Here is a 26,553-nt window from a genome sequence, read left to right on the forward strand (position 1 = left end):
CAGGACTAAATTTGCCCCGAACTCATGCTCTGACCAGATGGTTTGGTCCTCCCACCTGTTCATAAATAGATTAGCATAGCTCAGGGCAAATTTTGTCCCTATAGCGGTGCCTCTGTCCTGTCTGTCAAGGTGCCCACACACATAGCGATATTTTACACGATCTGGCCAATTCCGACGCATTGGAACGACAGATCATGTAAAATATGGCCAAATCGTGAGAAAATCGTTAGTCCCCACTCACGATCACGATGCGCGTCCCCGCTGGTTGCACATCGCATTGTCAGATCTGCCGTGCAGTAGGGCAGATCTGACAATCTGGGACACAATGCACTGGAAAAAAAAAAGTTAAGATGCAAGATAGATCTTAAGTCAGATTGGATGCTTTTTACTCTAAATTGTGTGTAGGAGCTGCCGGGTGAGAGTTCAGGGGAAATCGCACACATCGTGGGATCGTGTGCAGATCGCTATGTGTGTGGGCACCTTAAGAAGTGTCTTCATTCCAAAAGTAATTATGTTCTAGAATAAATTGTATACAGTTGGTGATGAAGCGGGTTTGTGACTCTGTCATGTTCTCGTCTTGTAGTAGTTAATGTTTTGTGGCTTCTAATCCCTGTTGATGTTCTATTACTGTATATAGTGATATCACGTTGCTGGTGCATATCCAAAAAGCTTCAGACCAAGTGATGTTTTGTAGTGTCTGTAGGATATCAATGGTGTCCTGTATGTATGATTTTTGTGTCAGTACTTTTGGTTGTAAAAAGAAGTCAATATATTGTAACAGCTTTGAAGTGATGGAGTTGATGCCTGACATGATTGGGCGTCCGGGGGGATTTGTGGTGCTCTTGTGGATTTTTGGTAGATAATATATTACCGGAATGACTGGGTGCGCTTGTGAAGGAATTTGTATTCCTGTTGAATCAAGATGCCCTTGTTCAAACCCTCTTCTAGTAGAATCTTTAATACCTGTTGGTAATGGGTGGTGGGATTATTTGGTAAGACTACGCATGTTGTGGTGTCTTTTACGATTCTTGTGCATTCTTTCAAGTAATCTTCCTTGTCGAGTAACACTACACCCCCCCCCTTTGTCGGCTGGTTTGACCACTAACTTGGTATTTTTGGTTAGTTACCTCAGGGCGGTAGTTTCTCCTTTTGTCAGATTTAGGTTCCTTGGTTTCAATTTGGTTTCTATATCTTTCCCGACCAATTTCTCAAATGTCTCTATAAGTGGGCCTTTCATGTGTGTGGGGTAAAATGTTGATGGTGGCCTGAGGTCTGTGTGTTTGTATTCTGTAGTGTCTGATGGAGGGTTGTTGTTGCGTGTAATTTGGTTTTTCATGAAATATTTTGGCAGTGCCAAGTCCCGGATGGTGACAGTGGAAACTTACTGTTTGGATATACAGTCCTTCTTCAGATGTGGCTTTAGAGTGTGTGGCTCACCTTGTCCGTAGTTACCTGAGGTGACGGCTGGGGTGAGATTCGTCTCCGGTTGCCGCTGCTTACTGTGCCCTTGGCAGTAAGTACCGAACCCATTTGGGCAGGCACATGAATCTTCTATGATGGGGGTACATGTAGATGGTGTAGGTGTGTTTGCGGTGTGGTGAGTCCGACAATTAAATTAGATTTAATATGTAACAACCTCTTTAAAATAAGGAGCCATGATGCTAGCCACAACCAACGCTGTCAGGCCGCATACACACTAGACAATGTGTGTATGCAGCGATATCATTAGCGGCGGGACCCGGTGGGGGTGCCGACATCGGTAAGTGTATACACACTTACCGATGTCAGCCACGACGAACGACGGTTTGAGCTGCATGTACAGTCGAAGGGGGATATCGTTATCGTCCCGTGGGAGACCGTATTGTTCACTGTTCTGTGCATACACACTGAACGATATGAATGATACATCATTGTACGATATCGTTATCGCTCAGTTTTATCGTCTAGTGAGTATGCAGCATTAGACTCAGGAAGCCTTGTTACTCTTGTAAGAGCGTAATGCTGGGTACAAACTACACGATACTAGATCGTTACCAACGGAACAATATGTCGGTCGGCCATACACACTGACACTAAACGATATATATTGTGTGACTGCACGATATATAGATCAGTGGCCACATCCAGGAACATGGTATCGTTCAAGATATCTTCTGATCGGCCTGCACTGCAGCTTTATTTGCATACATGGGTACACTCTATTATGTGATAGCTACTGTACTGTGAGATTAACTCCTTCTTTAATGCATGATCAGGGCCGTCAAGAGCAGTGAAAATCCCAGGTACTGGGAGGGGGCGTGGTCAAATTGTGGAAGTGCGGCCACGCCCACTCCCAATTTTTTTCAAAAAAGTAAAATGGGAACAGTAGCAGATTTGTCCCAGTCGGCCAGGGGGCAGAAGTAGAGGGGGGCGACGACGATCAGTGCAAGGGAGAGAGAGGAGACTGCAGTCTGTGTTTGACCTAAATTATTAATGATGCAGTTGGTCAGAGTTGTCCTGGAAGTACGTATGTGCTCTTTCCATATAGACACCAAGACGTTTTACATCAGGATGCAGGTAAAATCCCGACAGTTGGGATGCGGCACCTAGAATGCCGACACCAGAATCCCAACACCTGTCAGAATCCCAGTGCCGGCATCCCGACGGTAAGGAGCGGGGTTAGGGGGAGGGCTAGGCACTAGGGAGAGGGTTAGGCACTAAGAAGGGAGTGTTAGATTTAGGGTGCGGGGAGGAGTAGGCATGCCCGCCAAGAGCCGCACAGGGCCTAGATAAAAGGGGGCGTGGCCTAATCATGGAAGGCGTGGCCACGCCCCCTTAGGTAATTAAAGAAAAGTTTTGCAGCGCCGCTGCGCGCTGGTGAGAGGGGCGCAGTGAGCCTCCTCACCCCGGGGCATAACCAGTGGGGGGCATAGGAGCAGTGGTGGAACTCCTGGAGGCAATGGAGTCATTTGCCGCCGGGCTCCAGCCCTTAAGGGGGCACCTGGCTCCATTGACCCCCGGGCTGCTCTGGGCACTGCTATGGAGATGGAGCACCGCTGATCGACGCTCCACCTCCAGCGGCGTCAATACGGTGGGTGCAGCCACACCCCCTATTTGCCGGGCACCCACTGAGTGTGTTACCAGCGGGCGCCCGGCTCCTTCTTTCCCCCCGGCAGTAGCCGGAGGAACGGAGCTCACTCCTGAGCTCCACTTCCGGGTCCCACAATGCACTATGGGACATCACACCCAGAGTTCCGAGGAGCGGGCGCTGGGGACAGAAGGCAGCAGAACTGGAGCGGGGTTTCAGGTAAGTATTGTTTTTTTTGTCTTTTGTATGTGTGCGCGCTTGCGGGGGGGGCTCACTACAGGGGGCATTACTGGGGGCTCACTACAGGGGGCATTACTGGGAGCACTACAGGGGGCATTACGGGGGCTTACTACAGGGGGCATTACTGGGGCTTACTACAGTGGGCATTACTGGGGGCTTTCTACAGGGGGCTTGCTACAGGGGGCTTACTACAGGGGGCATTATGGGGGCTTACTGCAGGGGGCATTTCTGGGGACTTTCAACAGGGGGCTTACTACAGGGGGCATTACTGGGGGCTTTCTACAGGGGGCTTGCTACAGGGGGCATTACTGGGGCTTACTACGGGGGGCATTACTGGGGGCTTTCTACAGGGGTCATTACTGGGGGCTTACTACTGGGAGCACTACAGAGAGTTTACTACTGGGAGTTTACTACAGGGGGCTTACTACTGGGGGCACTACAGGGAGTTTACTACTGGGAGCTTACTACAGGGGGCTTACTACTGGGAGCACTACAGGGGGCTTACTACTGGGGGCACTACAGGAGCCCTTACTACTGGGGCACCGCAACGGGGGACCTCTACTGGAGGTACTGCATAGGGGGACCATTACTGGGGGCCACTATATAGGCGGCACTGCATAGGGGGACCTCTACAGAGGGCACTGCACAGGGGACCACTACTGGGGGAACTGTATAGAGGGGCGGTAGCTTGGGCTGGCATAGGTGCTGGGGGGTGGTACATTTTAATTTGGGGGGGGCACCAACATTTATCTTGCTTCCGGGCACCTGGGATGAAGTTACACCACTGCATAGGAGACTGCCGTGACTGCTTCTTATCTGCTGCGAGCAGTCTCCCAGTGCAGCCCAGCACACAGCAGTGTGTGCTGGGCTGCTGTGATGTAAGAGGGGGGTGGTGCCGGACCCGGGCCCCCACCGGCCTCTCCAGCAAACCCGGGCCCGGGTAATTAGTACCTGCTCCCCCCCCCTCTCGGCGCCCCTGGGGGTAGGTTAGGTTTAGGCACTAGTGGGGGAGGTTAGGGTCAGGCACCAGGGAGGGAGGGTTAGGGTGGGGAGAGGGGGAGGGTTAGATTACTGACCAATAAGTGCTGGTATTCTAACCCTGTCGGGATGCCGGCGTCGGGATTCTGACTCCCGAGAGCCGACATCCCGTACCCAACCCGTTACATCAAATACTTGATGAACCTACCAGAACTTTTATTTGTGTAGAGACACTTTTTTCTTATTTGACTGTTGACTATAAATGACACAGGTACACAAAACAAGGGATCATTTTAATTAACTTGTATTTACATAACACATCAATGTTACAGTTTTCTAAGAAATATTCACAAAGATTTTAAAGAAGATTGCATATTTAAGTAAATACTATATATATATACTATTTATGCTGAGACAATGTAAATATATTTACCAACATTTAAAACTTGGTTCTGCATTTACTAACCCTACAGGTTTCTTAACCATTCCTCACCGTTTAGCAATGGCATACGTCAAGATATTGCTGGTCAGGAAATCTCACATTTACATCTCACATCTGTGCTAAATATGTCCTGTAACTAGTAAAAAATTTTTTTATTAGAATGATGAAAAATAGAGCTGTGCCACCGTAGTGTGGGTTTAATGCTGAGAAACCATAATGGAAAATGGTCAGACTTATATGTAGTGTAAAACATATTTGAACTTTGCAATTTGTCATTCCATAAAAAAAAACACAACACTATTTTGAATAAGGGCTGACTGCTGCTACACTATTGAATATAACTTGACCGCTTGTATAGCTGATAAATAATCTGCGCAGTCTGGACCTCATTCAGAGCCGCTCGCAAAATGCGAGCGCTCGCTCTGAATGAGGGCGGCCGCTTCTAAGTTCAGAGCCGGCCTCCTGGCTGCTTGCTAGGCTGTGGGTGACCACCCACAGCTTTAGCGAGCGGCCAGGCTGATGGTTGCAATGGTCAAGACCATCGCGACCATCGGGGCTTGCGATGAGACCCTTGTGGTAGGGTCCCGTCTAACGCAAGCCCGAGTAAGATTTCAGCTCTTTCAGAGCCGGAAGCTCACCACTGACATCACGAGTGATGTCAGTAGGACCGCCCCCAAATGGCAGGCGTTCCGTCGGGAACGCCTCCGTTTGTGTAGCCACCCCCCCCGCCCCGCCTACAAAACGGGGCGAGCTGACGATCACCATCGCAGGGCCTCAACATCGACCCACTTGCGAGCGCATAGGCGCTTGCGAGCGGGTCTGAATGAGACCCTCTGTCTTTCTATCTATCTACCTGGCACCGAGTTATTTCCAACTCTTTGGACTATTGAAGAAGCACCTGGGTGGAAGGCGCTTCTCAACCAACAGTGTTCAGCAAGCCGTCATGTCCTGGCTTCAGGTGCTTGACACTGATTTCTTCTATGCCGGATAGAAGTATGGGTACTGTGTTGAAAAATAATCTGTACCAAGGTCATACTATTGATTTATACGTATATGTACGAGTTGAATAAAGTTACGCAATGAGAGGTCTTGTTACTTGTTTATTGAACCACCCTTGTATATTTCAAGAAAGTGAACCAAAAGCAACCTTGCATCTGTAGATGTCTGGTAGGGGGGAAATCTTTTTTCCAGGAGTGTAGGGGTAATGTCTTGAGATCATCTTTCAAATGAGAGTGCTCCCATCTTTGTCATTGCCAAGGTTGGGGAGATAAAGGGACTTAGAGACCTCTCCCCAACACCATTTTTTTCTTAAATTTTATTTGTTTATTTTTTACAAAAACGTGCATGTGCAAAAATGGCACGTGCTAACTGAATCACCACCCGTCCACAAGTCCCTGCTGAAAATTGGGACCGGCAGGTAAGATAAATTGTTTTGGATTTTTGCAGCATACTCTTCACAACAGAGGACAAGTGTGCGTATGACGAGTCTCACTCATCCTTGGTAGCAAAGGAGTCAATGATATTTTAGACTTGTCATAAAAGGTAAATAACGAAAGAGCAAAACATGCTTGCTGCAGTGCTTTTGGTGTTTGTGTCTGTATTTGTGTGAGTGCACCTGTATTTATGGAAAGGACATGGTTTTGCAGTCCACTCTGGCAATGTCTGCAGTGTTGCAAAATGTGCTGGCTAGGCACATGAAGGCATCTAATAATGCATATAAGGCCTAAAATTAGATTGAATTTGCAGAATGAGCTGATTTGGGACTGAGGACAGGGCTGTAGAGAGCAATGACAGGTCAGGGTGATGAGGAGGCGTGGTCAAATCATGGTGGCATGGCCACACCCACCTGAAAAAATGAATGAAAACTACTATGCGCATCGCCATGCAGCACAGAGGGCGGGCAGCATTCTTTTCCCTGCACAGCTGACCAAACCCCATTAAATGCCTGGGCTCAGGTAATTAGATTCCACCTACCCCCACCTAGGCAATCCCCCTGATTAAGGAGTTGGAGAATGCATATTGAGAGTGGGGTTCTTTGTTTGGCGGAAGTCGTACATTACTTTCACTCAGCAAAAAGATATGTTGTCAGCTTAGACTTTCAATTAACTAAAAATGGTTTCCCAGGGGCGGCATGTGAGCATACACCAGTGAATAAGCCAAGCAGACAAGTAGATGCATCTACACAAATAGAAAGGCTTCCACATGTTTGGTACTTTCAGAAATGACTTTCATAGTTATGCTGGGGCATTACTCTATCTATATGAAAAAAGGTGCTGCTAGTAACATAAAGTAAGATAATTCAAGATTTAGAGTAGATTCCATACTCTGGACAAGTCTGCAGACACTTATTTTATTCATTTTGTAAATGATTTCACTGATTTCTTCCTGTTTCCAGAACTAGCTATAATTAAAAATAATACGTAAAATAAGGTAGAGATACTGTGATACTGTGTACAGTTGAGTACTATTAGAACAAAACACTATGCTTGCTTTATTGAATATTATGCCTTAAAACTACAGTTCTTCCTATTTATAACTCCATCTTATAACGCAGGCCAAAATTGGTGGCATAGAGAGGGCAGTGTTATATGGGCAAAGGGTGGCAGATAATAGAATTAGTACATTTTTTGCAAAGTCTATACATGTTAGAAAGGAAGGATGGTTGTATAATGGATGCTGGTGTAACCAGAGATGGATGATTGATAAAAATTAAAGCTACTGTTCATACCAGTATAAAACACCTCTTTAGTTAGATAACCTATGTAGCATTTTTATGGGTATCCACATTGTTTTCTGATAGTAGTCATTTGCCCGTGGTATTTGTGAATATTGGAGGATTGGCGCCATCCTAGGGTTAGATACAGGCTGGCACTCAGGATCCCAATGGTCAAAATCCAGGCGCAGGTATCCTACCCCCAAACCTAACCATCCCTCCCCAAAGCCTAACCCAACAATAATACATGGTGGTAACTCCCCCAAGTAACAACCCTTTTAATTACATCTTTTGATTATAATTATTTTAATTTGTACTGGGTATGCTGGTGCTATGCGCAGTTAATTAATGTTAATATTAATTTGTAACTAACTTAATTTATATTGAGGCTGCTTCATAAATGTAGTTGCTTAAAGAAGTGTGAGACCCAAGTACTGCTGTCCTGTAAGATATGGGAGGATATCTGTCCCTTTTATTGAACATTGTACAGGTGCACTCATTGGGCCTGATTCAGAGGTGCATGCAATCCACATGCAATGCCGATGTTCAGGTAGTTGAGCAATTATTTGCTACCGTGCATGCACCAATAATCCTGAAAACCCCTACGACGCATATATTACACAGTGTGCTGCAATTGGGAGTGATAGGCGTTCCTGAGTGGTGATTGCAGGTGGCCAGAACAGAATACAAAAAAAGTCTCATAAGAGTGTGGTGGGCGTATCAGTAACAGCCAGGGCCGTAACTACAGGTGTGTGGGCGGCACTGCTGCTCACCCACAGCCCTCTACATCTGGCTATCAGGGTAGAAAGGATCCTTGCAGACAGAATCTTGGCAGCAGTGCCGCCTGGAGCATCCTTAGTAGACTTCTGACAAGCACCCGCTGCCCTTATCCATTCCTGAGGATGCTCCGAGCATGGCTCTAATTCCCGGCGATTGTGGCCTTGCCCCCTCCATATAATGCCACATGGAGGGGACGTGCCCTGCACCAGGCCAGCTAGTTACATTGCAGGTAACAGCGCAGTGTTCTCAAATGCACAGACACAGCGACAGAGGCCAAGTTCAGACAGAGAAACTGCACCTGCCATAGGCTGGTGTAAGTGCCAGTGGTGGCGTGTCAAGAATCACTGGTGGTGTTACAGCGTTCAGAGACGCTAAAAGTGGGTGTTTCAGGGTTTGCTCATTCAGACGCAGGATACTGCACCAGGGGGAGGCTGATATGGCTTTTGCATATTAACGCTCCCGCGACTCCACAAACAGAAGCAGCAGAGCCCATCTCTGAATCAGGCCGAATGGCTAGAACCATATAACAAGTCCATGGTACTGTAGATATTGTTTTGTTAATTGACACTCTACTGTCGCTCTCACAGTGGATGGATAATGTGGCTTCTTCCAAATGACCACGTGTCACTATTAGGCAGTATTTACAGATTGAGTATGAGACAGTACAATTATTATTTATCTGTTTCAGTGTAATGCTTTTTATGTCATCTAATAGTTGGCAATTTATCAGGCTCAAAATATTGTATTACTATTTATTTGTAAGTAATAAATAATCTAGTAAATGGAGTAATGGAAATTGGCCAGTATTTGTTACACTGGCAATCCTGTCACACATAAACCCTGCAAGTATATGGCTGTGGTATGTAAGCACTGTCTCAGGAGAATATTACATAATCTTTCGCTCGGTAACACAAGTATCTATTCTACATTACTAACCATTAGTCACAGCGTAAAGACAGGGGGATATTAGAAACTAGTTTTCAGTTCTTTCTCGAATGTTTTCTAAGGACATTTTCAGCTGCTATAACCAGAGCTCTGTTCGCTGGTCCTCTTTATCCAGACATCAGGCATATCTGGCTTGCTGTTTGGTAGTACAACTGAGTGCTCACTACCTTGGTTTGCTTGGATTTTCCATAACATATTAGTCTGTTTTGAGGATGTAGGTGAATCAAACACTGTTTCTCTCAGAGCCAGTCTTAGCGTTTCTCTCTTTCCATTCAAATTACCCCTCTCACTGTGGCAGGGGGAATCGGGAACTTCCAGAAAATCTGGTGAACAGCTTGTTGAGTCGGCTATTTTAGAACTCTGGTCAAAATCACTAAGACAAGTTTCATTTGAGTCAAGGGCATCAAAAGAACTACCCATTGAACAGAGGCACCGAGAATATTCATACATGTGGCTGTTTCTATCTGCAGAATGGTGCATGGGACTGCTGCCTTTAGGGCTCTGCAAGTTATTGGGCTGGGTCTGACACTGTGAATTATGTACATGAACCTGATTCACCACAGATCCATTCCACGTCTTGCTGTTCACCCTCTGGCAAATACATTGTCTGCATGATTCCTCAGACTCTTCTCTGTCAGTCCCATAGTTACTCTGTCTGTAGGGCGAAGAGGTCTGCAAAGCAGGGCACTGGCTAAAAACTTTGTGCCCAACAGTATTATCCTGGAACTCTTGGACTTCTTCCTTCTGAATATGCTGAGATCCCATTCTCGGGAACTTATTCTCTGACAACTGCATGTCCTCAGATAGAATAGATGGACGTTTGGAGAGCTTGCTAGTTGTGGTGCTATTGTCAAAACTGTCACTAAGGTTCCTGGCTAAAGGCTGAAGCTCATACTGTTCATTTTCTGTGTTGGATTCCTGAACTTTCCTTAACCTGCCCTGCTTCTCATTCCCACCACAAACAAATGTGCCGTTTAATCTCAAATCATCAGAAGATTCCTTCAGACCATTGGCACACGGCCATAATATTTGTCCACAGTTCTTCTCTGGGCCAAAGAAACAGCAAAGCGACTGGAAGAAGAAGCTGGCAAAGCCGCAGCTGATGCATTTAATCATCATAATAAATATGCCCAATTTTCTGTATGCCAGCACAGTTGCTGGCAACATTATTACCCCAGTGGAAAACATAGTGGAGGCCGCCATCGCTGTGGCACAGCTCATCTGTTTTAACGAGAATGCCACACGGCTGAGGCGGTCAGGATGCGGGCACAAATGATAGGAAATGCAGTAGTTTACTGTAAAGTCAACAGAGAGACCAGCTGCCACTGAAACAAACAGAGATTCTACTACATTTAATTGCCATTCCAAAAGGACTAAGAGACCAACTGTGACCAGCACTGAGCCTCCTATGGCTGCAACAGAAAATAAACTAAGTAAAACATTCCACGTGGTAAGTAACAGAACCACGAATGAAATAGCTACGGAAAATCCAGTTATCATCATGATCTCAGTACTCAGAGTATGCTGCAGGTTAAACAGAGCAAGGTTACTTGAGAACCATCCATTCTGAAGCCCTGGTGGTGCATTCTTTAGTTCATTTGTCAGCCATTGGTTTAAAGTATTGTAGAATTTTTTGCTTTTGCTGTAATTGAAGCTATAATGATACATAGTATGAAACTCCAGAACTAAGACGGTCAGGTTTCCTTCTGCATCAAATCTGGGTCCAATGTCATAAGCCTCAGGACCATCGCCTCCTTGTTCTCTTACCATCATTTTTATGCAGTGAAGTAGCAAATCACTTGCATATGGGAATGAGAATTGGTTACAGCAAAGGTTGTGGTTTTGGTCACTCTGTGAGCATTGCCGACTTTCCATCCAGCGGTGGAAATCTTCCATGAAGCAAATGTTTGACTTTTTATCCTGATCAGAGTAGTAAAAACTTTGGTTTCTCACCTTATGGCAAAGCTCCAGGAGCCACCTCTGATCATCAGCATTACGGAGGGTAAAAGTAGCATCTTTTGTAAGTGTTTCATTTATCTTTGGATTGAGATGATCGCCATTATCCACAGGCATAATGCCCCATACCAGTATAATTGGCATATGCTGTCCTTCTCCATGTTCCTGATGTTCAAACATGAACTGGTGGCAGTATTCAGCATCATATCTTTCAAAGGGGTGGCTCTGCCGAAACATCTGAACAGAAGACATGACTGAGGAGGGCAGTTTTAGTTTGGGGTTCATGCATGCGATGTAAGCACCACCTGCTGCCAGGGCAGCAAACCAACAAATCCAGATGTACCTGAACTTTATCACCCCACAGGGAAGGAGCTTCTCAAACAGCAGTTTAGATGTTTCAGACAGTGTACTCTGTACACCCCCAAGCTTTTGGTAGAGAGAAAGAAATAACCTTTTATGTCCATTGCTGTTCCAGTAATCTTCTGATTTGTAAGTTGTACATTTGACTGTAATATATCTTTCATAAAGTACCATGGTGGCAGGAAGCCAGGTTAGCATAAATGTCATGTTGACTAATACAGAGGTTCCCATGTAAATAGCAAAGCAACGAACCGAGGTTATGCTGCTCATGTAGCTAGCATAGAAAGCAGCTCCACTTGTCACACAAGATACTAACATAAGATAGCCAAAATGGTGCATAGTATGTTTCACCCATTGGAGCATTCCCGCTGCAGAGTGTTGTATTTTGCTGAGGTTCCACAGGTCAAAGAACACAAAAGTGTGATTTGCGCAGATACTACTAAGAATGATAATTGCTATGAGGTTAACAAAGGGGAAGAAAGTCATTCTAAAGACCAGCTTGTACAAAAAGAAAGAAATCATCAGTGAGCCAACAACAGACATCAAGACCATAAAAGTGATAAAAAAGGAACGAAGGTAAAAAGATATACTTAGAAAAATAGCAATTATCGCCAGGACTGGATACACAGTATCCAAAACAAGATAGTGCTGGAACAGTTTTTGTTTCAGCCCCAAGTCCATTCCAGTGATTGCTGTGTAGTTATCAAAGAGATCCCAGGACTCTAAGTTGTCTAGATAAATGTCCATCATTGATGACCCTTTTTTGGCTGGCAAAAACATCATGCTGTACTTCAGAGATGGGACTTGGTAATCTGTGGTCTGGGGGCTGAGAAAGTCCCTGTCAACTAGAAAATGGAGCAGTTGATAAACGGCACTTGATCGTGTGCACTTTTCAGGCACTTTTGTACACTGAGAATGCTTTTCTCTTTCCAACCTGGAACCTATGCAGGAAGGTGTGAGAGCTCCTCTATGGTAATCTGGAGCACAGGAACGGAGAAGAACCAATGTGTGAGCGATGTCACTCTGCGTGATCTCCATGCATGAAGACCGGTTGTACAGGACTGAAATATAGTTTCCAAGAGACCAGCTGGGACAACACTCCTTGTTGTCATCGTGTTCACAGAGCTCTGGGAAACTGGAATGTGAACGGATCTAGAAAAACAAAGCCAGAAATAGTTATTACACAGAAATTACATTTATCTTTCATAATGCTGGTAGGATGTAGCGTATGGATTACCATCCTTATTATGTTGGTTTCTACAATTAAGCTTTATACTCTAAAGATACAAATTAAACAACAGAAAATAACCTACAGGTCCAGCAGCAATTTTGGGTGTTTTACTTTCCTGATATTATATGTATAATATAGTAAGCAGGCATTGGATAGGGAAAACACTTGGTGCCACCTGTTACAATAACATTTTAACATTTAATATTCCATAACTCAATAAACAAAAAATAAAGCAACACAACAATGAATATTTCCAACTAAAAAAATATCCTAGGCCATTAGCAGGGTTACATGATCATTTATTTGTTGAATGTAACCCTCAAATTACTATTATTCATTAATTTCTCACAATTGAAAGTACAATGGAGTCTTGCATTTACTAATTAAAACATAGATATTTTGCATGATTCTCCTCGCTGAATACTATCAGAGAAGGCTACAGCATTGTGTGATATAGACAATATTCAAAAGTACCTACTGAAAACATCAAACATTCTACAATATGTCATGATGCAGTGCACAATGTTAAATGCTTTCATTTTATAATTAAACTACAACCACCAAGCATGTGTATGGGAAAATCCCTATTGCTTTCACTGTGGAGTGGTTTTTAGTTTTTCGTGGGCTAGGGGTCACTAGTCATTCAGATGGCAAAGTCCAGTGCTGGTATCAGCACTTTTGGGGGGACAGCCACACTTTTCATCCCCTCTGATTTTGCCATAACCATAATATGCAACAGATACAATATAGGCTTAAGTTTTTGGTATAGATTATGCCCAACTCTACATCAGGCCCTTAGTGACAATGTGCAATGTACTTTCTAGAGTTAAGGTGGGTACACACTGCACAGATATATCTGCAGATGATGGTCGTTCATACACACGGACCGGCCATCATCTGCTTCTGGCCGGGGGTATGGTGTAGGCAAACCGCCCATACACACTGCCGGATGGACAGATATATTCTGCCATTGGCTGTGCAACACAGCCGACGTCATTCACAGACATATCGCTGGCCGACGGGCACAGACATTATATCTGGCCGACGGGCACCAGATATAATATATCTATCAGTGTGTACCCAGCTTAAGACTCGTTGTACCAAAAGCAGCAGTCACAAGTAGTTTCCCTTGATTGTCGGTTATACTGTAATTGGCTGCTGGGGTGGGATGTTCTGTATGTGCATGTTATTTATTTAGATTACTTTTTTGTCCCTCCAACTATATTGTTAGCTTAGCGACCCCGGTACATTACACTGGAACAACTGGAGGAGATTGCTGGCCAAATGTAATAGGGTGAGAGTTTAGAAAACGTGAAAATGAGAGTCCGAGAACATACAAACTCGCTTGTTTTTAGACTAAAAAATCTCTCACGATTTAAGCTCTTATCCAGATGTTTTTCCATTTTGAAGATAAGACTGGACCAATTTGAGAGGTTACTGCTAAACTCTCACATTTTCTAAACTCTCACCCTATTACTTTTGGCCCTGCATGTTTTTTATGCTGACCCACTACCCATAGACACCAGCTCTATGCTATATAGCCTGGCAATGTTTTTCATTACAGCAGTTGGACCCAAAAGTCTTTGCTGCCTTGTTATAGTGGAAACTAGTCCTGACTGAATAGCCTTGGGCCTTGTTGATCAATGGATAGTCGGCAAGATTCCTGTTTATTAGACATTTATTTATTTTATTACACAATGCACCTTGTGTGAATAGTAGTTTGTCTTGTACCAGTGCACATCACTGTCTGTCTAAACAAAGACTTGACAAGCAGCTCCCGCCATCCCTCCTATGGCCAATGTAGTTGAGTTCCGAGGCATGACACACATACTGTAGGAAGGGGAGCAGGGACTTCTCAAGTTGCTCACACGGATCCAAGATTAAAAACAATGTATGAAACTACAATAAATGCCGCTCAGTGGATGCAATGTGTACTGGTGCTTGGCAGACAGGTAGCAGCACAGCGAATGTTTCTCTCTTGTGCAACAAAGTGATCCTTGTCAGAATTTGAGAATACATAAATGTGGGCACTTCTGTGTTTAATTGGTGTCAGTTTAATGATTAAACACAAATACTCTGCAAATCTGACCCTTGCTGGGCTCTCCTGGAGTTTCATGAGGGCTGCTTTATGTCATGTCTGGTGACTTCCACACTGGACTCCTAGCACTATAGTCTACCCCCTTTGCTACAGTCCTGATCAATGGTGTATCTTCTGACCAGGCCCGTATCCATAATGGCACATGGCAGGGTTGCCCCCTATCCACTTTGTTATTTGCCCTTATAATTGAACCGCTTGCTTCTCAAATTAGATCCCTGTCCAATATACAAGGTGTGCAAGTGGGACATACCAGTCCCAAGATTTCTCTCTTCGCGGCTGATATTCTCCTATTCCTGACCCAACCGGCAATTTCTCTCACTAACCTTTTTTCTATCCTTCATTCCTACAGCAATGTCTTAGGCTGCAAGATTAATTATTCCAAGTCGGAAGCCATGCTGCTCCATATTCTCCCTCGAGAAGCCAAAATCCTCAGAACTAACCCAAAAAGATCAAGTATTTGGGGATTTATCTGCCTTCCTGCTATGATTCTCTTTTTCATGATAATGTCCCACCTCTGTTCTCTAGAATGCAGGCCGATTTGACGTCCTGGAATTGGCTTATTATTTGGTGGCTGGGTAGGATCATAGCCGTAAAGATGAATATTTTACCAAAATGGCTGTATCTTTTTCGGACCCTCTCCATAGCTGTTCCCGCCTCATTCCTCAGTAATATTCAAAAAGCCCTCATCTGCTTTATTTGGAACCACAGACCGAATTGCAGCCAAAACCCTGGGTAGGTCAGTTCCAGGAGGTGGTAGAGGTCTTCCTGATGTTAAACTCTACTATTTGGCCTCCTATTTCTCCCATATTATTGCCTCCTACTCTCCCCCAGGTTCTACTTCCTAGCTTGACATTGAATCGGCTTATGTTAACCTCCCAGATTTGACCCCTCTATGGGTTCTATCCTCTGCACACCAACACAATGCATCCTAACTGCTCCCCAGTTTTATATTTAATGCCAAACTTTGGGATTCCTACTCTCTCAAGATGAATCTTACCTCACCAACATCTCCCTTGACCCATATTTGGCATAATCCCCTGTTCCCTCATGGATTTTCTACCACAAGGTTTCATAATTGGTCTTGAGTAGGATTAAATTCCCTGCTGATTTTTCCGAGCAGGGTTAATGGTTATCCCTTTCTGAACTACAAACCTTCCCAGATACTTAAACCTTATGAATTTCTTCAAATTCTCCATTCTTTACACTCCTTACTCTCACTCTCTTTTCTGCAAGCCCTTATTCCTTTTGAGAGTCTGTGTAAACAATACCCTTTGTCCAAGAGCTTGATCTCCCAGCTTTATGCCATCTTTCTGGACATCACCCTCCCCCTGTTGAGGCTCCATGAAATTGTTTAGGAGCGAGACCTTGGACCTCCTCCACACGATGAGGCCTAGGATGACATGAGACTAGGGATAGCCAAAAGCTCTATCACAACCAAAATAAAAGAGACTGTATACAAGATTTATTATAGCTGTTATTATAAAATGTTCCCGTCCTCCTCACCCAATTGTTGGCGGGGTTGTGGCTGCAGGGGTACCATACTCCATATAGGGTGGACCTGTCTGAATATGGGACTTAGTTCATGGCCTTCTGAATTCCCTCTTGGAGGTTCCAGTACCAAAGGATCCCTGGATATTTTTGTTGTGCTTCCCCCCAGACCCCAGCAAATTTTCCAGAAAATTAGCTGTACACATTTTGGCAGCGGTGAAATCCTTGATTGCTTTAAATTGGAAAAATACCTCTTCCCCGCCTCTCTCTGCACTTGAGACCCTCTGCACTGAAGATTTTACATGTTGCGGCCATGGAGGAGATAACTTATTGCCTTCATAATCGAGGACATGTTTTTACTCACGTTTGGGCTCTCTGGCTGCTTGCTGAACACAGACCCACATCCCCTTTCTTTTGAGTATTATCCTCACGAATGGACCCATGGGCAGCGAAAGACGCGTCCTTTTTTACTTCTTCATTTCCACTTTTGCTGTTGTTTTCTCTTATTTTTGGTTGCTTCATGTATATTTATCCTTGTGATACTGTCTCATGGCTCCCCTTCTCTCCTTCTCTTGCCATAATCCCTGTACTTCCTTCAATCTTCCATTAGTCACCTCACTTTTGTTATTTTCATTTTGTTTACTATTGTCTTTAAAATTTGGTCTGTTTTGGGCTTTTGTTGCCTCTTTTTTTGTGTTTACTTCTATTTTGATTGACCATTCAAAATAAAGAATTTAAAAAAAAATTCTGCCCCTTACTGCAAATGTATCCAAGAGCATACATGAAAGCAAATTAGCTGCATCATTTACAGTAATATTATATTACTGAATAATACATTAAACTGGAAAATGTGCCTTCAGTGAGGTAAACAGACTTGCATTAATGTGTGGTATTTTATATTAATACAGTATTCATTTACACAGTATGTGGTATATGTTAAAGGGCATGTTTTATATGTTACTCACCTTCTCTTTTTCTATGCGGCACATAGATTGGATTGCTTGCAGGTTCCACAAACTCCCTGCTGTTTTGGACATGAATACAAGTTGCGAGTAGCTCTTTGCTGAAAAACAGATTATATATTTGCAATTATTGAGGAATTAAAAAAAAAATTGTTAATAACATTTAATGTATTTTTAAAACAAATTTGTGCACCAATTCTAGATCACCATACAATGCGATTGATGGTAGGAGAGACCTCAATCAGTTTGCATAGTGTACAATAATACATATATATCTCAGATCTGATAACGGGCTATATATTCTATTGCACGGTTTGTCAAACCACACAATAGTAAATCAGTCCTCAATTGTTTATGGCCCAATCCTCAAAAATATATTTGGTGTTGGAAGTTATGTCTTCTGTACTGAGATATGGGTGCCACCACTAAACTTTCATTACAACGATACAAAAACACATCGGACCAAGGGGCCCATTTATCAATCATTACATACTCAATGTGATCTGGGCGCCTTATTAGCACCCAAAATCGGATTGAAGTAAGCAATTATACCATCGGAGTGTATCAAATAGGCTCCAAGTGAAGGGACCACATCTCTTCACTCCACCCTCGGGACTCCTACACATGTGCAATATACTGACCACTCATGTGTGGCGGCTATTGCTGGGGTGTGTTCCGAAGGAACCCTCTCTTGGCGTCTAATGATATCTTCGCATTCCGGAACTTGGTAAATCTGACAGCATTGCAACCCCCATAGAAACCTATCATAGGAATCGATGGAGGCTGCGGCTGCTGTCGAAAATGGAGGGACTGCAGCAGATATCGGGGATATACATTCAGGGGATACATAATATTTGCAGGTACCCCCCGAAAAGGGGTATTTTCGGGGAGTATGCCACAAATATTTTATGGTAACTAGGCCCCCAAGTAAGTTCTCTTGCTGTGGAGCACTTAAAGGTCAATCATTATTTTATGAAAATATAAAATTTTTATTAATTGGGGATCCTTGTCAGCTATTAGCAAAATATTTTAAAAAACTTAACTTATTTTTGTACTTTAAAGAGCATTTCTAATTACTTTAAAAAGTAAATAAATAGAGCTATGTCTTATCCACTTTATTAGTATTTGTTGATATGGGAGACAGACTAATTGAATATTGGTTTGATAATCCAGTATTTTCTGTCTCCTCCATTACATTAGATTATATTTAGCTTGACAGATTGATTGGTGTTTGTAAAACCAAATATCTGTTAGTTTATATTATATTATTTGATCACACTTCCCTTAAGCTGTGTTTTGAATAAGATGTTTTGTGATTATTTGACCATGTTCTACAGATGATGAAGATTTTCATTCATCCTTTCTGTTGTGTGTGGATTAATAGATTGACAGTCAATGGATAGACACCAGAATGTAGACCGTAAATAGGTCGACATGGTTAATAGGTCGACAGGTAAATGGTTAACATGGATTTAGGTCGACATGGCCAAAAGGTAGACTTATGTTGTTTTTGTTATTTTAATCCCGACCATAACCCTCCCCCTAGTGCCTAACCCTAACCCTCCTCCTGGTGCCTAATCCTAACGCTCCCCCTGGTACCTAACCCTTCCCCTGGTGCTTAACGCTAACACTAGTGCCTAACCCTAACCTTCCCCCTAGTGCCTAACCCTAACCCTAAAAATTATTAAAAACAATGTGTCGACCTTTTAACCCTGTCAACCTATTCACAGTCTACCTACTGTTGTCTATCTATTGACTATCTAGTTTTATCTAGTATGAGGAGATTGTTTACACACAGATATTAAACATAGCACATATGTTAAAGCATTATTCATTCCCAGCCATGTCATGTTATGTAGCTTTTGTGTAATACATTTCATTTGTATGCATCAGAGGCGTAACTAGAGTGGTGCAGTCGGTGCTGGCCACCGCCGCTGTCTGTAATGGCTGGGCTGCTGACAGCAAGTGGGTGCGACACCTGTTTAAATTTGACGCCATCCGTGAGCCAATCACGGCTCGCGGATCGGCAGCCAATCATGACTCACTGCATCATAGCTCCACCCACGGCTTTTGACACCAGACGCTGCCAAAGCGATCCTTCAGTTCAGCAGACATCTGATGAAAAGCCGCCGCAGAAGAGGTGAGAAGACAGCGCCGATTACCAGGACGGGCCAGCGGCAGAAGAAAGAAGATGAGGACCCGGAGAGGGCTGCAGCTGGTGGGAAGCAAAGAGCTAAAGAATGCTCCCCACTGCAGCCTCTCCTAGCTTAATGATTTGACGGCCTTGGCCACCAATAATTTACCCCCCTTTGCCCCTCCCTAGACCACCAGGTGTCCCACGTTAGGCCCGTGGGTGCAATCAAGCCTGTGGGGCATGTTGGACGAGCAGAGGGTCTGTGCCACAAGTATAAGTGACTCGGAGCATAGGACCAGGTCACTTTATGTGCCCAGAGGTAGGCAGGCAATAACCTGAGCCCCGGGGATTGGCTGGGCATTAGGCCCAGGCCACTCTTTACAAACGGATAGGTAAGTGGAGTCCTACTGTGTGGCATAATGTGTATAGGGGCTGTACTAAGTGGTGTATGGGGCTGTACTGTGTGCTATAATGTGCAATAAGAGGCTATACAGTACTGTGTGGCATAATGTACAATAAGGGGTACTACTGTGTGGCATAATGTACAATAAGGGGCTATACTGTGTGGCAGAATGTAAAATAAAGGGTACTACTGTGTGGCAGAATGTGAAATAAAGGGTACTACTGTATGGCATAATGTGCAATAAGGGGTACTACTGTGTGGCATAGTGTGCAATAACGGGTACTACTGTGGCATAGTGTGCAATAAAAGGCTATACTGTGTGGAATAATGTGCAATAAGGGGTTATACTGTTTGGCATAATGTGCAATAAAAGGCTATACTGTGTGGCATAATGTGAAAGAGGCTTTACTGTGTGTCGTAATTTAAATTGGTACTGTTACGTGGCCACACCCCTTCCCTGCAAGACCACGCCTCATGCCTCGGTTATAACTAATATTATACGTATGTTTGTAAAAGTCTCCATGTGTTTGGCAGAACTAATTGCTGGCTGAAAGTATTTTGCATACAATTCTAGGCACGTGGTATAACTCAGCCTATATATTGAGAATATATATTTCTAATCCTCTGCACAACATATTTCATAAATTTGTAATCCATATGCTGTGGTATATATTTACAGAATAATTACTGATTGTGAATGACGGTTGTGTTATCCAAACCCTCATGTATTTTATAATCTGTGTACTGTGTTGCTCTACCAAACAATTTTTCATCAAATAATGTACATGGATTATAGTTATGTTATCCAGTTATAATTGTGACATGTCACATAGGAAGAGGAATAGTGTTAACTTTATTCCATGATAGATGCTATATGTACAAGGGTTGTTCAAAAAGTAATGCCTAAATGCGCACAACTCAAATTTTATTATAGATACAGATTTGAAAATGTGCAGTAAAATACTCTGAAGTCTTAGTAACAGAATGACTATACTCAAAAAATTCACCATCTGCCCTCAAAAATCTTCTCCACCTCTCAACCCAAGCTGTGAATCCACTTTGGAAAAATGCCAGTGGTTGGTGTTTGACCCAGGAACGTATGGCGTTTTTAACAACCTCTATGTCTTCAAAATGTTGACCACGGAGACAGTTTTTGAGAGGGCCAAACAGATGAAAGTCAGAAGGGGCCAAATCAGGACTGTATGGTGATGTGGCATTATTGCCCACCCCATTTTGGCAATGGCCGCAGATGTTGCCATCGAAGTTTGAGGTCTGGCATTGTCGTGGTGTAAGATGACATTTGACAGTGGAATTGTTGACCTTTTTTTGTGGATGGCTTCTTTCAGCTTCTTAAGTGTAATAATGTATCGATCACTGTTGATAGAATGGTTTGGTTCCAAGTAATCAATGAGAATAACACCTCGGCTATCCCAGAAGAATGTGGCAATGACTTTGTTTACGGATCGCTGTGATTTAAACTTTTTTGGCGAAAGTGAACTTGGGTATTTCAATTGCTTTGATTGAGCCCTTGTTTCTGGGTAATAAAGGAATACCCAGGTCTCATCTCCTGTAATTACATTTTCCAAAAACATCTCAGGGTTGGCTTCAAAGTTGGTCATTGCACACTTCCACCCTCTGGGCCTTATGATCCCTGGTTAATTGCTTTGGAACCCACTTAGCACACACTTTACAATATCCCAAATCATTGATTAGTGTTTTTACAGTGCTATGGCTACATTCAAGTTCATCACTGACATCTCTGATGGTGACACAATGTTCTTTCTAAATCATGGCATCGACTTTGTGTCGGTTCTCTGCTGTCACTGCAGTTGATGGTCTGCCACCACGAGGTTTGTCGTACACGGACGATTCTCCCAATTGAAAACGCTTCATCCACCTTCTGACATTGCTATAGTCAATTGTACGCTCACCATACACTTTTTTCAGTCTTCTGTGGATTTCTGTAGCACTGCAGCCTTCTTTTTCCAGAAAATCAATGACGGCTCTTTGTTTCATGTTTGATTCCATGGTATTTCTTGGACTACCTAAACAAAAATACATATATAGCTAGCAGACATATTAAACTACAAACTGACAAAGTTTCAAATAAATATTGCATATTATTTCAGAGTTATGAGCATTTAGCCATTACTTTTTGGACAACCCTCGTAGATACAGTAGGCAGCATAGGAGATGAGTTAATAGTATGAGAAGTACGTAAGGTCAGAAGTACACTTATCATACTGTTACCAGGTTAATAGTTTCTGGCTTCGTGAGTAGCTGAACTTTAGCTTGATTGATAATCGGGTGATATAAATTAATTGAGGGCGCACTCTATTTCTGCACAGGTGCTATGCTTAAAAATATCACAGCTACCTACTGTTAAAATGGGATGTAGTTACACGGCTGCTGGTCTCAATCCCGATGCTGGAATCCCGGCAAGGGAGTTAAGATCTTAATCCCTACGTCGGAATCCAGGAGGACGCGTGCCCGAATGAAGGTAAGCAGGGACGCCCTTAGTGTTAGTCGCAGAGGGGAGCGTTAGGTTTAGGTAAGTTAGCGGGGTTAGTGTTAGGTTTTGGGGGTGGGGGAGGTTAGGGTTAGGCATCTCTAGGGGAGAGGGTTGGGGTCAAGCAGCACTGGGGGGGTTAAGCACTAAGGGGGGAGGGTTAGGTTGAGGCATGAAGGGGGAAAACATAGGTTTAGGCACTAAAGGGGAGGTTTAGGGTAAATATGCTTACCCGACCTCTGTTAGGATACCAACCATCTGGATGCTGCTGTTGGTATTGTGACAGGAGGCATCCCGACAACCGGTATTACATACCCATTCCGTTAATATATAGGACAGCTCTTTGTTTTGTGTTCAGTCAGTTCTACTTAATGTGCTCTAAGTAACATCACTGCTATTAATTATAGATTTGTTTTGAGATAGCAGAGTGGAAACATCATTCATGATATTAAATAGTCATTACTGCAGGATTTTTAGTAGAGGGTTTCTTTTGGAACAGAGGAGCCACTGGATCCACCCCTCCCTTTTAGTGGCTTATCAGTGTAAGGTAGTGGGTATTCACACATAAAAAGTGAATACTGTACTAAAGGATTGATATGACATTTCATTATACTGAAATACTCAGATCACACTGTTCTAAAATGTAGTGAAATATAATAATAATGATAAGCTTCTATTCATAGGGCATTTATATTGCCATGCACCCTGGAGAGTATGGGATTAACTGGGATCATCTGGGTGCAGGCTTTTCTCATAGATATTTCCTATCAGGGGCAGAACAATGCATCATTGGGCACCAGAGCAATATATAAGTAGGGGCACAATCTCCAGGATCCCCTGTCCTGGTGTCAGCCAGGAGCTTGCAACCACTGCACATGTGCCGGTCAGATGAGCTCTCCGAGCTGCCCTATAGAGAGCTGAGTGGGGGTCTCAGGCAGCGATCAGTTTGAAAGTTGACAATATCGTACTTTATCATATACTGTAGCAGTTGTACTGTAAGTAGTAATTTGGTATATTAAGCATTGATCATGTATGAATCCCTGTCTGCACTTCTAATGTTTTGCCTTTACTGCTATTCTGTAAATAAATGTGTATAATCTACTACATAATTAAATGTGGTAGAAGCACAACTATCTTTTAGAGGTTAGAGTAGCATCAAGTGACGGTAGGGATGGCCATCGATTGTTTCACCATCGATAGTCTCCATCAATGGCTCCATCGGAACTTTACATTGATATTGGTACTTTACATTGATATAAGGAAACCATTTATGTAAAACCATTGATAGTTTGAACCATTGATGAGCATCACTACTGTGTGATACTTGAATGCATATAAAAAAAGGATTTTCCTTCTGCAATCCATCCTAAATGCCGCAGTGAGTCTGGTGTTCCTCTACCATCAGCTGCACAATTCAAACTTCTCAACCTCACCTTGAAGACCCATACCAACTCATCCACTTCATACATCCTTCACCGGGTCACTAGAGACACTCCCACTCATTCTCTTTGATTTGTCTGACATATGCCTCTCTGGTAACCTCTTTCCCCCAATCCTCACCCCGTCTGACCAGACTCTCCCCCACCCTCAATCTTTCAAGCACGTTCTCAAAATACATATCTTCCTGTTAGCCTTTGCTAACCCCACCTGGTACACCTCTCTCTGCATGTTGTAACTGCTCTGGTTCCATGTACATTCCAAGTCGCACTAGATGCTGTTGTCTCAGTTTTGCCGTCTCTCTCTAGACAGTAAGCTCTCACGAGCAGGGCACTCTTACCCTTTGTCTCACGTCTGCACATGTTTCATCAACCTCGTCTGTACTTGTTTTAGTTGTATGAGTGACTGTATTTGGTATGATTTGTAAGTCTGAGTGTTGGTGCCTTACAAATAAATGATGATGATGATGATAGTATGTGGAGATCAGCAAGGCAAATGTGCTATGAAAGGAGTCTGTGCGATGTAGCAAAAAAGGGTTATGGGCAATGGGCCTGATTCAGAGCTGTACGCTATGCCGATCAGCAATCTGCGCATGCATCTGAGTCGCACTGCACATGTGTCAGGGTACATTACCGTAGTCGCTCGGAGCAACTTTGTACTCATAGTGTGATTGATGGAGAGTGAGCATTTGGGGAAGGCAATGGGGAGTGTTGGTAAAGAACACAGATGTATCGCTGATGATTTGGGGGCTGGTCACACCCTGTGTCTGCAATCTCGTACGCAAGAAATATGGCTCCCGTATCTCAGCTCCCACGCCCGTTCTGCAGGACTGCACTTTGACTGCAATAATCGAATGATCTGTGACCGATGCTGCGTCTTTGTACTCAGATGTTTGGGGGGGCATATCAATACATCGACCGCCGCCTGCGTCATTTGCAGCTGCGTTCAACTCTGAATCAGGCCTGATATGCAATGGCACAAAGAAGGGATGTGTGGTTGGGGCTGTGTGGATTAGTTATCTGCACTTTACATATTGTTTTGCACAACAGTCTTGCAGTTTTTCTCTGTTCATAGCCTAATACAATTTGGAAAAAAAATTACATTTCAATTCAGTTACAATTTACATTTTATTACAGAACATTTTGTTGAGATCTGCAAGTACCTGTCTGAGAATAAGAGGCTGGTCACTGCACACTTCTACCGGAACCTGGAGGTTTTACAATGATTATCTTTGAAAGTTTGGAGTGACCAGAGAATTATATTTTTGTACAAAAAGATTATGACTAACAAACAATCATTTTTGTGCATCTTTTAGTGTATTATTCTCCATTTTTATGTTTGCACAAATGTATTCTACAGTAACAAGCATATATTATCAACTATTCTACATACCCGGGGGCCCACAGAAAAAGCCATCTACACCATCTTTTTGCTCCACCATCCTACGGTAACGAGTGTCTCTTCTGGTTACTTGAAATAGCTTCTCATTCCTTCTGCTGGTATCAAGGTCATCCAAACTGACAACAAAAAAATGAAATAAATAACAAAACATATTGAATAAAAACTTAAGCTGCCCACACACATAGCGATATTTTACCGATTTGGCTGATTTCGACGAATCGTGACGACAAATCGTGTAAAATATGCCCAATTCATGAGTTTCTACTCACGATGCCGATGCGCATCCCCACTTGTTGTACATCGCATCTTCAGATCTGCCGTGCTGTAGGGCAGATTTGCCAATCTGAAACACAATGCACTGGATGCACGATAGATCTTAAGTCAGATTGGCCATTTTTTACTCCAAATCGTGTGTAGGACTGTCAGGGAGCTGCCGGGGGAGAGTTCAGGGGAAATCGCACACATCGTGGGATCGTGTGCAGATCGCTATGTGTGTGGGCACCTTAGTTACTCTGGTGTATCAAATAAAGTCATTACATTTATTAGAACAAGTCACAGTTTAAAATAAAGACAGATGTGTAATAAAAAATAACAATCACAATATTCAGTCAAATAGGGATTGATAAATTGCCACATATAAGTGGAAAGTTGGTATTATACGACTTTTCTACTTATACACTGAATAAATTCAATCCACGTGTGCTCAGTCGATAGATTCAAAGATATGGAAATAACGAAACATAATATTATTTCATGGATCATTCCTGCAAGATCCATATAAATGTCCACAACCCATTCAGGATTCCTCCCAATAGTCTGGAAATTAGAAGCTCTGTTTGGAGTAAGGAGGGTTGCTAATCCCAGATGGACGGTATCCAGAAACCCTCCAAAGAGAGGGCCTGATTCAGATTTGGGACTAGAGTAAAGGTCCCCATACATCTGCGACGGACCACCGTGATGTTGCGATGGGATCGGAAACACTGATCCGCTGGTCGGAAATGCCGGCCGGGGGCCATCAATGTTCCGTGATCTGTCGCAGGATCGGTGAAATTCTATATGTTAAAATTCACCGATCTGCCAATAACGATAATTTTTTGATCGTAATCGGCATATCTGTGAAATCCAACATGTTGGATTTCCCCGACCCTGCGATGCCGGGTTGCAGGATGGCTACATCCCAACGATCTGTCGCAGATGTATGGGGGCCTTTAGAAAGAGCAAGTAACTGATCATCTTGGTAAAACCATGCCGCACTGCAGGTGGGGCAGATGTACAAGGTGCAGAGAGATATAGGCCCTCATTCAGAGCCGCACGTTAACAACAGTACGCTCGTTGCGTTCCGATGTTGACTAACCGCGCATGCGTCGGTGTTACACTGCGCATGTGCGTACGGCAGATTGCGAGCTTTT

At 43.5% G+C, this 26,553-nt stretch overlaps 1 protein-coding gene across 1 annotated transcript in view; it reads right to left on the reverse strand.

Annotated features, from left to right (window-relative positions):
* Positions 1-4,559: 4,559 nt before the first annotated feature.
* Positions 4,560-26,553, reverse strand: part of LOC148454537 (protein dispatched homolog 2-like) — an 84,246-nt gene continuing 62,252 nt past the window's right edge. The window contains exons 6-8 of the mRNA XM_088460798.1: positions 25,136-25,260; positions 17,264-17,361; positions 4,560-12,633 (exon numbers count right to left, since the gene is read on the reverse strand). Of these exons, the coding sequence (XP_088316924.1) occupies positions 9,235-12,633; positions 17,264-17,361; positions 25,136-25,260 (3,622 nt within the window). The 3' untranslated portion in view covers positions 4,560-9,234. The remainder of the gene's footprint in view (positions 12,634-17,263; positions 17,362-25,135; positions 25,261-26,553) is intronic.

This window comes from Taudactylus pleione, unplaced genomic scaffold (genome assembly GCF_031769625.1).
Source record: "Taudactylus pleione unplaced genomic scaffold, aTauple2 ptg000985l, whole genome shotgun sequence".
NCBI lineage: Eukaryota > Metazoa > Chordata > Amphibia > Anura > Myobatrachidae > Taudactylus > Taudactylus pleione.